This window comes from Somniosus microcephalus, chromosome 4 (assembly GCF_052327205.1).
Source record: "Somniosus microcephalus isolate GS21.2 chromosome 4, FLI_Smic_1.0, whole genome shotgun sequence".
NCBI lineage: Eukaryota > Metazoa > Chordata > Chondrichthyes > Squaliformes > Somniosidae > Somniosus > Somniosus microcephalus.
In genome coordinates this window covers 57,997-74,196 of record NC_140990.1, presented here as the reverse complement: position 1 = coordinate 74,196, position 16,200 = coordinate 57,997, and the positions used below count along the sequence as shown (strand labels likewise).

At 48.0% G+C, this 16,200-nt stretch overlaps 1 protein-coding gene across 1 annotated transcript; it reads right to left on the bottom strand.

Moving 5' to 3' along the window:
• Positions 1-14,508: 14,508 nt before the first annotated feature.
• Positions 14,509-15,746, bottom strand: LOC147117926 (uncharacterized). Its single transcript, XM_085984273.1, has one exon. It carries the CDS (start codon positions 15,641-15,643, stop codon positions 14,522-14,524), a length of 1,122 nt encoding a protein of 373 aa, XP_085840399.1. The 5' UTR covers positions 15,644-15,746; the 3' UTR covers positions 14,509-14,521.
• Between the last annotated feature and the right edge of the window lie 454 nt (positions 15,747-16,200).

The window sequence follows — 16,200 nt, the reverse complement described above, 5'->3', positions numbered from 1 at the left end:
CTCACTGAATTACGAAAGCTGCCAAAGCACTGCCAATTCAGGGCAGGACTGGCAGATTCACTACGAGACAAATTCGTCTGCGGTCTCCTAAGCGAAGGAAGACAGAAAAGACTACTTTCTGAGAAAGATTTGACACTGGACAAGGCTTTCAGTGTGGCTGTATCATACAAAGCAGCAGCAAGAGGAGCTGCAGAGATACAGCAAAAGCCACAGGACTTCGGCACCCATGAAATGACACGGGGTTTCGAGAGATGTTATCGCTGCGGCAGATCCACCCATGACCAGAGGGACTGCTGGTTCAAGGACAAAGCATGCAGGCAATGCGGAAAGATGGGACACATTGCACGTGTATGCCGATCTGGAAAAAAATCCGCTGACAGTAAAAAGGTCAATAAGGAAAAGTACAGAAAGGTACAAATGATGACGGACAGTAGCTCCGAAGACCAGAAGAGCGATAGCGACTCCGGAAGCAAGAGACTAAGCTGTCTCAAATTACATAATGTAATTGCCAAAGAAGATTACCAGACCATTTGGGTTACCCTCACGATAGCGGAGTCCCCAGTTAAAATGGAGCTAGATACAGGATCAGCTCTGACCATCATAAGTTGACGGGATTACGAGCGGCTATTTCCGCATATACCTTTGAAAGACACATCCATTATCTTGAAGACATATACGGGGCAGAAAGTATACCCCAGAGGGAAAATAAGGGTGCCTGTTGTATACAACGGCAAGGAAATACAGAAGTTGTATTTATACGTTCTGCAAGATGGTGGTCCACCATTGTTGGGACGTGAATGGATCAGAAAAATACGTTTAGACTGGCAATCCATTCAGGCACTGACGGTGACCAGTAAGAAAAAAAATGATGATGACGTCATACCTGGACGATTAAAAGAAATCTTGGCTAACGCCAAAGAAGTGTTTCAACAGGAACTAGGAACCCTGAAAGGCACCACCGCCTCAATAAAAGCGGAAGATGCGGCAATTCCCAAGTTTTTTAAGGCAAGGCCGGAGCCATACGCAATTCGTCCAGCAGTCGAGGCAGAGCTGGAGAATTTGGAAAAAGCAGGCGTGTTATCCAAAGTAGATTGGAGTGAGTGGGCAACACCCATCGTCCCGGTCATGAAGAAAACGTTGAATAATGATAAATCTGAAGAACAGAGAAAAATTCGCATCTGTGGGGACTTCAAGGTGACTGTAAACCCAGTTCTTCACACGGTACAGTATCCTCTTCCGAGGATAGAAGATATTTTCGCCTCGCTATCCGGAGGGAAACGTTTCACCAAAATTGACTTGCCACAGGCATATCTACAGATGGGGGTTGAGGAGGCCTCTAAAAAGTATCTCACGATAAACACACACAAAGGCCTGTACCAGTACAATCGACTGGTTTTCGGAGTAGCATCAGCTCCAGCTATCTGGCAAAGAGCTATGGAGCAAGTCCTGCAAGGGATTCCGGGGACTCAATGCTACCTAGACGACATCCTTGTAACAGGAGAAAACGACAACGAGCACCTTGCCAATTTGGAGCAGGTGCTCACGAGGCTGAGAGAACGGGGCCTACGAGCAAATCACCCCAAGTGCGAATTTTTCCAGAAACAAATATCATATTGTGGCCATGTCATTAATGAAGAAGGGTTGCATAAGTCACCTGAAACAATTGAAGCGGTCGTAAAAGCCCCAGCGCCTGAAAATGTCTCACAATTAAGGTCGTTCCTGGGATTAATAAATTACTATCATAAATTTTTACCGAACTTGTCAACGGTTCTGCACCCTCTTAACGCACTGCTACAAATGGGAGTAATTTGGAAATGGAGCGAAGACTGTAAACGTGCCTTCCATAAATGCAAAGGCTTGATCACGTCCAAGGAAGTGTTGGCTCATTACAACCCATCACTGCCAATCAGACAGGCATGCGATGCATCCCCTTACGGCGTGGAAGCGGTATTATCACATAGATTCCCTGATGGCTCGGAGCGGCCGATAGCTTTTGCGTCACGCTCATTGAACTCAGCTGAGCATAACTATGCCCAGATCGACAGGGAGGCACTCAGCCTGGTGTGGGGGGTGAAGAAATTCAACCATTACCTACACAGACAAAAATTTACCTTGTTGACTGACCATCAACCCCTTGTCTCCATATTCAACCCTAAAAAGGGCGTTCCCATTATGACGGCGCAAAGGCTACAGAGGTGGTCCCTTTTCCTAGGGGCACACCAATATGACATAGAATACAAAGGAACAAAACAGCATAGGAATGCTGATGGTTTATCGTGCCTACCGTTGCCAACGCTAGAAGAGGCACCTACAGTGGACCCAGTGGAGATGTTCCACTCGACCATAGTGGAATGTCTACCAGTAACAAATTCTACCATTGAAAAGGAAACGAGAAATGACCCGACTCTCTCACGAGTCTACGATTTAACGGTGAAGGGATGGCCAGCACATGGCGAACCACTGTTGCCAGCATTCTCGCAAAGAAGAGAACAGCTGTCAGTGTGCCGAGGAACCTTGATGTGTGGATCCAGAGTGGTGATTCCACCCAAACTCCAGGATAAAGTGCTAAAGGAGCTTCACGAGGGGCATCTGGGTGGAGTGAAAATGAAGAACTTAGCCAGAGCGTTTGTGTGGTGGCCAGGTATCGATGGAGACATCGAAGAAATGACGAAGAGCTGTCTAGGATGCCAGAAGGTCCAAAACGCCCCACCACAAGCCCCTCTACATCCATGGGAGTGGCCCTCATCTCCATGACAAAGGGTACATATCGACTTTGCTGGTCCATTTATGGACTCAATGTTCTTAATCGCGGTGGATGCACACTCCAAGTGGCCGGAGGTAATAAAGATGTCCTCCACCACCACGGAAAAAACCATCACAGTATTAAGGACCATATTCACCAGGAATGGGCTGCCTGAACAGATCTGTTCTGATAATGGACCGCAATTTGTATCCGAAGAATTCAGGAAGTTCTTAAAAAACAATGGGGTTAAGCACTACACATCCGCCCCATACCATCCCGCCACCAATGGATTAGCTGAAAGGTTTGTCCAGACCTTCAAGAAGGCCATAAAGGCCATGGGTAATGAAGACATAAATCTACAACATAAGGTAGATAACTTGTTTGCGTACAGGAATGCAACACATGTGGTTACAAACCAAACTCCCGCCATGATGTTTTTCAATAGAAGACTAAGATGCCGGCTGGATTTGATCAAGCCAAACATCAGAAGGGACGTAGAGAACCGGCAATTTCAAGGCATGAATGAAAGGCCAACTAGAACCTTCCAGATAGGTCAACAAGTTTTTGCCCGGGACTACCGTACCGAGAAATGGCAGCCTGGAACTATTTGCACACGACTAGGACCGCTGATGTATACCGTGGACATTGGAGAAAGCATAATAAGGCGCCATGCTGACCAGATCATAGAGTCATCCGAAAAGGGACAACCTACACCACAACTCTATACGCCTAATGATGAAGCAGAGATACCCATAGTATCTACCTCCGATCCGGTGATACTGGAACCAGATGAACCCGACACTGGCATTCAAGCCGAATCGACCTTGCCAAAAGAACCTACTACACCACCGAAACCTACTACACCACCGAGGCGTTATCCGGACTGAGTCAGGAAGCCTCCAGAGAGACTGAATTTGTAAATTGATTAACTTCAGCAAATGTGTAGATTATTTTTCTTGTAAAAATGTTATTTAATGATTACTTAAAATGTTATGTACTATTTATCTAAAAGGGGAGGAATTGTAGTGTATGTACCTTTAAGAGGAACTATGTTTTTTTGAAGCCCCTGTGTACTGTAGTACCGGTAGTGACCACTCGGGTATATAAGCCTGTATAGCGTCTTGTATAGTTAGTTCACCTCCAGACTTTGTTCAGTAAACACTTGTTAAATCAACTCCTGCATTCTGTGTCTCCATTAACACATGGATTCAACATAACCAACCCGTCTATATCGTCCTGTAGCCAGAGCCTTCCCTCCTCGCTATTTACCACTCCACCAATTTTTGTGTCATCTGCGAACTTACTGATCATACCTCCTACATTCATATCTAAATCATTAATGTACACTACAAACAGCAAAGGACCCAGCACCGATCCCTGTGGTACACCACTGGACACAGGCTTCCAGTCACAAAAACAACCTTCGATCATCACCCTCTGCCTCCTGCCACTAAGCCAATTTTGGAACCAATGTGCCAAATTGCCCTGGATACCATGGGCTCTTACCTTCTTGCCCAGTCTCCCATGTGGGACTTTGTTAGAAGCCTTACTGAAGTCCATGTAGACCACATCAACTGCACTACCCTCATCCACACACCTAGTCACCCCCTCGAAAAATTCAGTCAAATTTGTTAGACATGATCTCCCCCTGGCAAAGCTATGCTGACTATCCTTGATTATTCCTTGCCTCTCCAAGTGGAGACTAATTCTGTCCCTCAGGTTTTTTTCCAATAATTTCCCTACCACTGATGTTAGGCTCACTGGCCTGTAATTCCCTGGTTTATCCCTACTACCCTTCTTGAATAATGGTACTACATTAGCTGTTCTCCAGTCCTCTGGCACCTCTCCTGTGGCCAGAGAGGTTCTGAAAATTTGTATCAGAGCCCCTGCAATCTCCTCCCTTGCCTCACACAGCAGCCTGGGATACATCTCGTCTGGGCCTGGGGATTTATCCACTTTTTAGCTCGCTAAAACCGCTAGTACCTCCTCCCTCTCAATACTAATTTGTTCAAGTATAAACATTCACTCGCTCCACCGCCGGTGTACCGTGGCTGCAGTGTGTACCATCGACAAAATACACTGCAGCAACTCGCCAAGGCTTCTTCGGCAGCACCTCCCAAACCCGCTACCTCTTCCACCTAGAAGGACAAGGGCAGCAGGCGCTTGGGAACACCACCACCTCCAAGTTCCACCTGCAAGTCACACACACCATCCTGACTTGGAAAATTATCAACCGTTCCATCATCTTCGCTGGGTCAAAATCCTGGAACTCCCTCCCTAACAGCACTGTGGGAGCACCTCCACCACAGACTGCAGTGGTTCAAGAAGATGGCTCACCACCACCTTCTCGAGGGCAATTAGGGATGAGCAACAAATGCTGGCCTTGCCAGTGACGCCCAGATCCCATGAACTCCAAAAGTACTTCATTGGCTGTAAAGCGCTTCGAGACGTCCAGTGGTCATGAAAGGAGCCATATAAATGTAACTCTTTCTTTCTTTAGTGTGATTGACCCTTTATTATCTTTCATCTCTATCCACATGGATTCTATTTTTGTCTTGCTGATGGCTGCATCACTTTTTGCTACTGCTATTATGTTATCCCTAATAACTACAGCTACTCCACCTCCCCTTTATCCCTCTCCATCTTTTCTAAATATGTTAGTCTCTGCAATGTTGCTATCTCGTCCGTGAGATCCACCTCCCGCTCCCTTCACCCTATTTCCACTAAACTACTGACTTGTCAACTCCCCTTCCTGGCCCCCATGCCAGCTGATATTGGTCATGGTTCTCTCTCCTCGGATACTTTCCCCTTCCCATTCAAAAGCTCCACCCTTGACACCTCTGTCATTGTGAACTAATGCCCAATCTCCAACCTCCCTTTCAGTGTCAGCTGTGGCTCACTGGGTAGCACTCTTGCCTTTGAGCCAGAAAGTTGTGGGCTCAAGTCCCTACTCCAGAGATTTGAACACAAAAATCCAAGCTGATACTTGCAGTACTGAGGGAGTGCAGCACTTTCAGAGGTGCTGTCTTTCGGATGAGATGATAAACCGAGGCCCCCGTCTGCTCTCTTAGGTGGATGTAAAAGATCCTGTGGCATGATTTTGAAGAAGAGCAGGAGTGTTATTCCTGGGGCCAATATTTATTCCTCACTCAACATCTCGAAAAAAGATTATATGGTCGTTATCGCATTGCTGTTTGTGGGAGCTTGCTGTGCACAATTTGGCTGCCATGTTTCCTACATTACAACAGTGACTACACTTCAAAGGTAGATCATTGGCTGTAAAGCACTTTAGGACGTCCGGTGGTCATGAAAGGCCCTGTAGAAATGCAAGTCTTTCTTTCTTTCCCCCTTTTCTCTCCAGTTCTTGAACAAGTTGTCTCCTGCTACTCCATGTTTGACCCTCTCCAATCAGGCTTCCACCCCTGCCCCAGTAGTGAAACGACCCTTATCAAAGTCACAAATTACACCCTCTGTGATTGTAACCAGTGGACTATCCTTCTTCATCCTTCTCGACCTATCTGCAACCTTTGACACTGTTGATCACACCATCCTCCTCCACCGCCTCTCCTCCATTGTTCAGCTTAGGTGAGACTTGTTGGTGATCCAGACCCCCTGAAACAAGTTCGAGACTTGACTATTCCAACGCACTCCTGGCCAACCTCCCTAGTTCTACCCACCATAAACTTGAGGTCATCCAAAACTCCGCCACCCATGTGCTAACTCACCCCAAGTCATAGAAACATAGAAGATAGGAGCAGGAGTAGGCCATTCGGCCCCTCGAGCCTGCTCCGCCATTCAATGAGATCATGGCTGATCAAAAATCTATCGACCTCAGCCTTGAATATACTCAACGATTGAGCCTCCACAGCCCTCTGGGGCAGAGAATGCCAAAGGTTCACCACCCTCTGAGTGAAGAAATTTCCCCTCATCTCAGTCCTAAATGGCCGACCCCTTATTCTGAGACTGTGACCCCCTGGTATTCTAGACTCCCCAGCCAGGGGCAACATCCTCCCTGCATCGACCCTGTCAAAATTTGATGTTTTAATGAGATGAAATGCTTCCTTCCCATCGGGGAATTGAACCCCGGTCTCCCGCATAACAGGCAGGGATACTCACCACTATACTAACGAGAAAGTCCCGCTCGCCCATCGCCCCTGTGCTCGCTGACCTTCATTGGCTCCTGGTTGAGCAGTGCCTCAATTTTAAAATTCTCATCCTTGCTCTCAAATCGCTCCATGGCCTCACCCCTCATTATCTCTGTAACTTCCTCCAGCCCTAAACACCCTCGAGACCTCTGCGCTTTTGAACATCCCCGCTTTTAATCGCTCCACCATTGGCAGCCATGCCTTCAGTTGCCTGGGTCCTAAGTTCTGGAATTCCCTCCCTAAACCTCTCCGCTTCTCTCTCTCCTCCTTTACGATGCTCCTTAAAACCTACCTCTTCGACCAGGCTTTTGGTCATCTGTCCTAATATCTCCTTATGTGGCTCGGTGTCAAATTTTGTTTGATAATCGCTCCTGTGAAGCACCTTGGGACATTTTGCTACGTTAAAGGTGCTATATAAATGTTGTTGTTGAGGACCAAGAAACACCGAGACGTCTGATTAAAACATTTTACTTATCAAATCAATGATATAACCCATTACACGCAGAGCCCGTGAGACTGGTACCCAAAGAAATGTGCTCATCACCGGGCCTGATCTCATCCTGTGGGTCACCTCTAGCAACAACGGCAGAATTAGTTTGACGATGAGTGTATTAAGAAAAGCTGTTTAGTGCCGTTCTGCCTGCCACACCTATGCTAACAATTCTCCAACTTTGCGGCTCGAAAACAAACTTCCATTAGCAACCGTGGAGCCTATTTTCTGGCCAGAACCAGGATGTAGCTGGTAGAATAGATAAGGGAGAACCAGTAGATGTAGTGTATTTGGATTTGGATTTTCAGAAGGCCTTTGATAAAGTCTCACATAAGAGGTTAGTGTGCAAAATTAAAGCACATGGGATTGGGGGTAATAAACCGGCATGGATTGAAAATTGGTTAACAGACAGGAAACAGAGAGTAGGAATAAATGGGTCTTTTTCAGGGTGGCAGGCGGTGACTAGTGGGGTACCGCAGGGATCAGTGCTTTGGCCCCAGCTATTCACAATATATATCAATGATTTGGATGAGGCAACCAAATGTAATATTTGCAAGTTTGCTGACGACACAAAACTAGGCGGGATTGGGAGTTGTGAGGAGGATGCAGAGGCTTCAAGGCGATTTAGACAAGTTGAGTGAGTGGGCAAATACACGGCAGATGCAGTATAACGTGGATAAATGTGAAGTTATCCACTTCGGTAGAAAAAACAGAAAGGCAGAGTATTATTTAAATGGTGATAGATTGGGAAATGCCTCCGTAGCCTCACCCCTACAGGACCTGGGTGTCCTTGTACACCAGTCACTGAAAGCAAACATGCAGGTGCAGCAAGCAGTTAGGAAGGCAAATGGTATACATAGAAACATAGAGATAGGAGCAGGAGTAGGCCATTCGGCCCTTCGAGCCTGCTCCGCCATTCAATGAGATCATGGCTGATCTTCGTCTGAGATCATAGCTGATCTTACCAGTTCAGTACCCCGTCCCCGCCTTTTCTCCGTAACCCTTAATCCCCTTAGCCTTCAGAAATATATCCAATTCTCTCTTGAAAATATTTATTGAATTAGCCTTCACAGCCCTCTGTGGCAGGGAATTCCACAGGCTCACCACTCTTTGAGTGAAGAAATTCTTCCTCATCTCTGTTTTAAATGATTTGCCCGCTATTTTTAGACTGTGGCCCCTGGTTCTGTGCTCCCCAGCCATTGGAAACATTCTCTCTGAATTCAGCCTGTCCAGGCCTGCCATAATTTTATATGTTTCGATGAGATCCCCTCTCAATCTTCTAAACTCCAGTGAGTACAAGCCCAAACTATTTAATCTCTCTTCGTAGGTCATTCCCGCCATTCCAGGTATCAGCCTGGTGAATCGCCGTTGCACTCTTTCCATGGCAAGAACATCCTTCCGCAGATGGGGCGACCAAAACTGTACACAATACTCCAGATGCGGTCTCACCAGCACCTTGTACAGCTGTAGTAAGGTATCCCTATTCCTATACTCGAACCCCCTTGATATGAAGGCCAACATACCATTTGCCTTCTTAATCGCCTGTTGCACCTGCATGCTCTCCTTCAGTGACTGGTGCACAAGAACACCCAGGTCCCTCTGCACTTCCCCATCTCCCAATCTATTGCCATTTAGATAATAATCTACCCTCCTGTTTTTACCCCCAAAGTGGATAACCTCGCATTTATCCACATTATAGTGCATCTGCCACGTATCCGCCCATTCCCCCAACCTGTCCAAATCGCACTGTAGCCTCCTGACATCCTCATCAGAGCCCACCCCTCCTCCTAGTTTAGTGTCGTCAGCGAATTTGGAAATATTGCATCCAATTCCCTGATCCAGATCATTTATATATATTGTGAACAGCTGGGGTCCCAGGACAGATCCCTGCGGCACCCCGCTGGTCACTGCCTGCCACTCCGAAAACGAGCCGTTTATTCCAACTCTCTGTTTTCTATCCGCCAGCCAGTTCTCTATCCACGTTAATACTTTGCCCCCAATCCCATGAGCCTTAATTTTGCATGATAATCTTTTGTGTGTATGTTGGCCTTCATTGCAAGAGGATTTGAGTACAGGAGCAAGGATGTCTTACTACAGTTATACAGGGCCTTGGCGAGACCACACCTGGAGTACTGTGTGCAGTTTTGGTCTCCTTACCTAAGAAAGGATATACTTGCCATAGAGGGAGTGCAGCGAAGGTTCACCAGATTGATTCCTGGGATGGCAGGACTGTCCTATGAGGAGAGATTGGGTCAACTAGGCCTGTATTCACTAGAGTTTAGAAGAATGAGAGGGGACCTCATTGAAACGTATGAAATTCTGATAGGGCTAGACAGACTGGATACAGGGAGGATGTTTCCCCTGGCTGGGGGTCTAGAACGAGGGGTCACAGTCTCAGGATACGGGGTAGGACATTTAGGACTGAGATGAGGAGAAATTTCTTCACTCAGAGGGTGGCAAACCTGTGGAATTCTCTACCACAGAAGGCTGTGGAGGCCGAGTCACTGAATATATTTAAGAAGTAGATAGATTTCTAGACACAAAAGGCATCAAGGGGTATGGGGAGAGAGCGGGAATATGGTATTGAGATAGAGGATCAGCCATGATCATATTGAATGGCGGAGCAGGCTCGAAAGGCCGAATGGCCTACTCCTGCTCCTATTTCTCTATGTTAGTCTCATCGTCGTCTTCATTTTCTGAACCTGACTCTGGGGTTTTCTCGACTAAAAACACCATCATTATGCTAAACTTGTATCGAGCCTTGGTTAGACCACACTTAGAGTACTGCGTACAGTTCTGGTCACCATATTATAAAAAGGATATAGAGGCACTGGAGAGGGTGCAGAGAAGATTTACAAGGATGATACCAGAAATGCGACGTAATGCCCATCAGGAAAGGATGAACAGGCTGGGTCTCTGTTCCCTTGAAAAGAGAAGGCTGAGGGGTGACCTACTGGAGAATCATAGAAGAATCATTGAATGGTTACAGCACGGAAGGAGGCCATTCGGCCTGTCGAGCCTGTGCCAACTCTCAGCTCGTCCCTCTCCCCCGCCCTTTCCCCATAGCCCGGCAAAAATGTTTTTCCTTCAGATGCTTATCCAACTCCCTTTTGAAAGATAAAGATTGAGTCTGCCTCCGCCACCCTATCAGGCAGCGCATTCCAAATCCTAACCACTCGCTGCGTAAAGAAGTTTTCCCTCATGTTGCCTCTGGTTCTTTTGCCAGTCACCTTGAATCTGTGTCCTCTGGTTAGTGACACTTTAGCCAATGGAAACTTTATTTACTCTATCTAAACCCTGCATGATTTTGAACACCTCTATCAAACCTCCTCTTAGCCTTCTGTGCTGTAAGGAGAACAATCCCAGCTTCTCCAGTCTCTCCACATCACTGAAGTCCCTCATCCCTGGTACCACTCTGGTCAATCTCCCCTTAACCTTCTCTGCTCTAAGGAGAACAATCCCAGCTTCTCCAGTCTCTCCACATCACTGAAGTCCCTCATCCCTGGTACCACTCTGGTCAATCTCCCCTTAACCTTCTCTGCTCTAAGGAGAACAATCCCAGCTTCTCCAGTCTCTCCACATAACTGAAGCCCCTCATCCCTGGTACCACTCTGGTCAATCTCCCCTTAACCTTCTCTGCTCTAAGGAGAACAACCCCAGCTTCTCCAGTCTCTCCACATAACTGAAGCCCCTCATCCCTGGTACCATTCTGGTCAATCTCCCCTTAACCTTCTCTGCTCCAAGGAGAACAATCCCAGCTTCTCCAGTCTCTCCATATCACTGAAGTCCCTCATCCCTGGTACCATTCTGGTCAATCTCCCCTTAACCTTCTCTGCTCTAAGGAGAACAATCCCAGCTTCTCCAGTCTCTCCACATAACTGAAGTCCCTCATCCCTGGTACCATTCTGGTCAATCTCCCCTTAACCTTCTCTGCTCTAAGGAGAACAATCCCAGCTTCTCCAGTCTCTCCACATAACTGAAGTCCCTCATCCCTGGTACCATTCTGGTCAATCTCCCCTTAACCTTCTCTGCTCCAAGGAGAACAATCCCAGCTTCTCCAGTCTCTCCACATAACTGAAGTCCCTCATCACTGGTACCATTCTGGTCAATCTCCCCTTAACCTTCTCTGCTCTAAGGAGAACAACCCCAGCTTCTGCAGTCTCTCCACGTAACTGAAGTCCTTTGTGGAACGCACTGGATACCTCCCTCCAGTCTGAAAAACAGCCATTCAGCTCAACTCTCTGTTTTATATCCCTCAGCCAATTTTATATAGAAACATAGAAGATAGGAGCAGGAGTAAGCCATTCGGCCCCTCGAGCCTGCTCCGCCATTTAATGAGATCATGGCTGATCATCCAAATTCAGTACCCTGTCCCTGCCTTCTCCCCATATCCCTTGATCCCTTTAGCCTTAAGAAATATATCCAACTCCTTCTGGAATATATCCATGCTGCTACTTACTGCCCCTTTAATCCCATGAGCTTCATAGAATCATAGAACAGAATTATAGAATGGGGCAGGAATGTAAGTTGTGAGGAGGATGCAAGGAGGCTTCAAGGGGCTATAGACAGGCTAAGTGAGTGGGCAAGAACATGGCAAATGGAATATGATGCGGAGAAATGTGAAGTTATCCACTTTGGTAGGAAAAATAGAAAAGCAGAGTATTTTTTAAATGGTGAGAGATTGGGAAATGTAGGTGTTCAGAGGGACCTGGGTGTCCTTGTACACAAATCACTGAAAGTTAACATGCAGGTACAGCAAGCAATTCGGAAAGCAAATGGTATGTTGGCCTTTATTACAAGAGGATTTGAGTATAAGAGTAAAGACGTCTTACTGCAATTATATAGGGCCCTGGCGAGACCACATCTGGAGTATTGTGTACAATTTTGGCCTCCTTACCTAAGGAAGGATATACTTGCCATAGAGGGAGTGCAACGAAGGTTCACCAGACTGGTTCCTGGGATGGGGGGATTGTCCTATGAGGAGAGATTGAGTAGACTAGGCCTATATTCTCTAGAGCTTAGAAGAATGAGAGGTGATCTCATTGAATCATACAAAATTCTTACAGGGCTTGACAGGGTAGATGCAGGGCGGACGTTTCTCCTGACTGGGGAGTCTAGAACCAGGGGTCACAGTCTCAGAATAAGGGGTTGGCCATTTAGGATTGAGATGAGGAGAAATTTCTTCACTCAGAGGGTGGTGAATCTTTGGAATTCTCTGCCCCAGAGGGCTGTGGAGGCTCAGTGTTTGAGTATATTCAAGACAGAGATCGATAGATTTTTGGAGATTAAGGGAATCAAAGGATAGGGGGATAGTGCAGGAAATTGGAGATGAGGTGAAGATCAGCCATGATCTCATTGAATGGTGGAGCAGGCTCGAGGGGCTAACTGGCCGACTCCTGCTCCTATTTCTTATGTTATGTTACAGCACAGTAGGAGGCCATTCGGCCCGTCGAGCCTGTGCCGTCTCTCTGCAAGAGCACTTCAGCTAGTCCCACTCCCCCGCCCTTTCCCCGTAGCCCTGCAAATTTCCTTCCTTCAAGTACTTATCCAATTCCCTTTTGAAAGCCACGATTGAATCTGCCTCCACCACCCTCTCAGGCAGTGCATTCCAGATCCTAACCACTCGCTGCATAAAAAAGTTTTTCCTCACATCACCTTTGGACCTTCTGCCAATCACCTTAAATCTGTGTCCACTGGTTCTCGAGCCTTCCGCCAATGGGAACAGTTTCTTTCTATCCACTCTGTCTAGACCCCTCATGATTTTGAACACCTCTATCAAATCTCCTCTCAACCTTCTCTGCTCCAAGGAGAACAACCCCAGCTTCTCCAGTCTCTCCACATCACTGAAGTCCCTCATCTCTGGTACCATTCTGGTCAATCTCCCCTTAACCTTCTCTGCTCTAAGGAGAACAATCCCAGCTTCTCCAGTCTCTCCACGTAACTGAAGTCCCTCAGCCCTGGAACCATTCTTGTCAATCTTTTCTGCACCCTCTTGAAGGTCTTCACATCCTTCCTAAAGTGCGGTGCCCAGGATTGGGCACAGTACTCCAGTTGTGGCCGAACCAGTGTTTTATAAAGGTTCTTCAATTTTGTTAACAAGCCTACTATGTGGTACTTTACCAAATGCCTTCTGAGAGTCCATATACACATCTACCGCATTGCCCTCATCCACCCTCTCTGTTACCTCAAGTTCTTTCCGTCAAGTCCAGCCCATCAACATTCCCCAATTACCATAATTAACATAGATCAGTCCTGGATGTCATCCGTGGCTCAGTGTGTAGCACCCTCACCTCTAGAATTAGAAGGTTGAAGGTTCAAGTCCCACTCCAGAGACTGGAACATAAAAATCTAGGCTGACACTCCCAGTGCAGTATCGAGGGAGCGCTGCACTGTTGGAGGTGCCGTCTTTCGGATGAGATGTTAAACCAAGGCCCCGTCTGCTCTCTCAGGTGGATGTAAAAGATCAATAAAAAAACATATTACCTGGTTATCACATTCCTGTTTGTGGGAGCTTGCTGTGTGCAAATTGGCTGCTGCATTTGCTACATTACAACAGCGACTACACTTCATAGAAAGGCAGGAGTAGGCCATTTGGCCCCTCGAGCCTGCTCCGCCATTCAATGAGATCATGGCTGATCATCCAAATTCAGTACCCAGTCCCTGCTTTCTCCCTTGATCTCTTTAGCCTTAAGAAATATATCTAACTCCTTCTTGAATATATTTAATGAATTGGCCTCAACTGCCTTCTGTGGTAGAGAATTCCACAGGTTCACCACTCTCTGGGTGAAGAAATTCCTCCTCATCTCAGTCCTAAATGGCTTACCCCTTATCCTTAGACTGTGACCCCTGGTTCTGGACTCCCTGGACATCGGGAACATCCTTCCTGCATCTAGTCTGTCCAGTCCTGTTAGAATTTTATAAGTTTCAATGAGATCCCCTCTCATTCTTCTAAACTCCAACGAATATAAGCCCAATCGACCCAATCTCTCTCATACGTCATTTCTGCTATCCCATTCAAAAAGTACTTCACTGTAAAGCACTTTGGGATGTCCTGTAGTCGTGAAAGGCACTATAGAAATGCAAGTCTTTCTTTCTTTGGACCTGATTAACAGTAGCACTAACTGCGGAAATGGACCAGTGCGGTTACGTGTGAACTCGCTGGTGTCTCAGCAGGGTGGAGGAATAGCTGAATCCCTTCCCGCACTGGGAGCAGGTGAACGGTCTCTCTCTGGTGTGAACTTGCTGGTGCCTCAGCAGGGTGGAGGACTCAGCGAAGCCCTTCCCACACTCGGAGCAGGCAAACGGCCTCTCTCCGGTGTGGACTCGCTGGTGTGTCAGCAGCTTGGATAGCTTCCAGAACCGACTGGTGCAGTGTGAGCAGCCGAAGGGCCTCTCGTTGCTGTGAATGCGCCGGTGCTTCTCCAGTGCCTCGTGGCGCTCGAAGCTCTTCGTGCAGTCGCGGCACCGAAAGCGGCTCTCGTCGGAGTGAACGAGCTGGTGCGCGCGGAGGGAGTACGAGTGTCTGAATCCCTTCCCGCACGCGGAGCAGGTGAACGGCCTCTCTCCGGTGTGAGCTCGCTGGTGCACCAGCAACAAACGTGCCTTCCAGAACCTCTTCCCGCAGTGGGAGCAGCTGAACGGGCTCTCCCTGGTGTGAGCGAGTCGGTGCGTCTTCAGGTACTTGGACCACTTGAAGCCCTTACCGCAGTCGGGGCACTTAAAGGGCCGCTCGTCGGAGTGGACGAGCTGGTGCTCACGCAGGGAGGAGGAAAGGGTGAAGCCCTTCCCGCACACGGAGCAGGTGAACGGTCTCTCTCCGGTGTGGACTCGCTGGTGCTGCATCAGGTCGCTAGATCTCCTGAAGCCCTTCTCGCAGCCGGAGCACTGAAAGGGCCGCTCGTCGGTGTGGATCTGCTCGTGGGTCAGCAGGTGGGATGAGCGCTTGAACCTCTTCTCGCAGCGGGAGCAGGCGAAGGGTCGCTCCCCGGTGTGCAGGCGCTGGTGCGTCAGCAGGACCGATGGGTGGGCGAATCCCAGCCCGCACACGGGGCAGGGGAAGGACCTCGCCCGGGTGTGCCTGCGCCTGTGGCGCTCCAGCTCGGAGGGGAAATTGAACCCGTCCCCGCAGTCTCCGCATCGCCATGGCCTCTCCCCGGTGTGACTGCTCTGGTGCCTCGCCAAGCCGGACGCTCGGCTGAAGCGGCGCCCGCACGCCGAGCACGCGTACGCTTTGGCCGTGCCGTGCTCACTGCTCTCCCCTTCCATTCTCAGGGGCTGCCGATATTCTGGCCCTGATGAATTGAGGAAATCGGTCGGATCTTGACGTGACGTTTGGTTTGAGTTCGCCGTCTCAAATTTGCCACTTTGAATATCCTGCAAAAATAAGTTTATGTAAGGCGGTTAAGAAGGCATACAGGACACTTTATTACATAGAAACATAGAAGTTAGGAGCAGGAGTTGGCCATTCGGCCCCTCGAGCCTGTTCCGCCATTCAATATGATCATGGCTGATCATCCAAATTCAGTACCCTGTCCCTGCCTTCTCCCCATACCCCTTGATCCCTTTAGCCTTAAGAAATATATCCAACTCCTTCTTGAATATATTTAATGAATTGGCCTCCACTGCCTTCTGTGGTAGAGACTTCCACAGGTTCACCACTCTCTGGGTGAAGAAATTCCTCCTCATCTCTGTCCTAAATGGCTTACCCCTTATCCTTAGACTGTGACCCCTGGTTCTGGACTCCCCGGCCATCGGGAACATCCTTCCTGCATCTAGTCTGTCCAGTCCTGCCAGAATTTTATAAGTTTCAATGAGATCCTCTC

What these genes read in the sequence shown, in the direction of transcription:
- LOC147117926 (XM_085984273.1), bottom strand. Translation starts at nt 15,643, where the DNA reads ATGGAAGGGGAGAGCAGTGAGCACGGCACGGCCAAAGCGTACGCGTGC.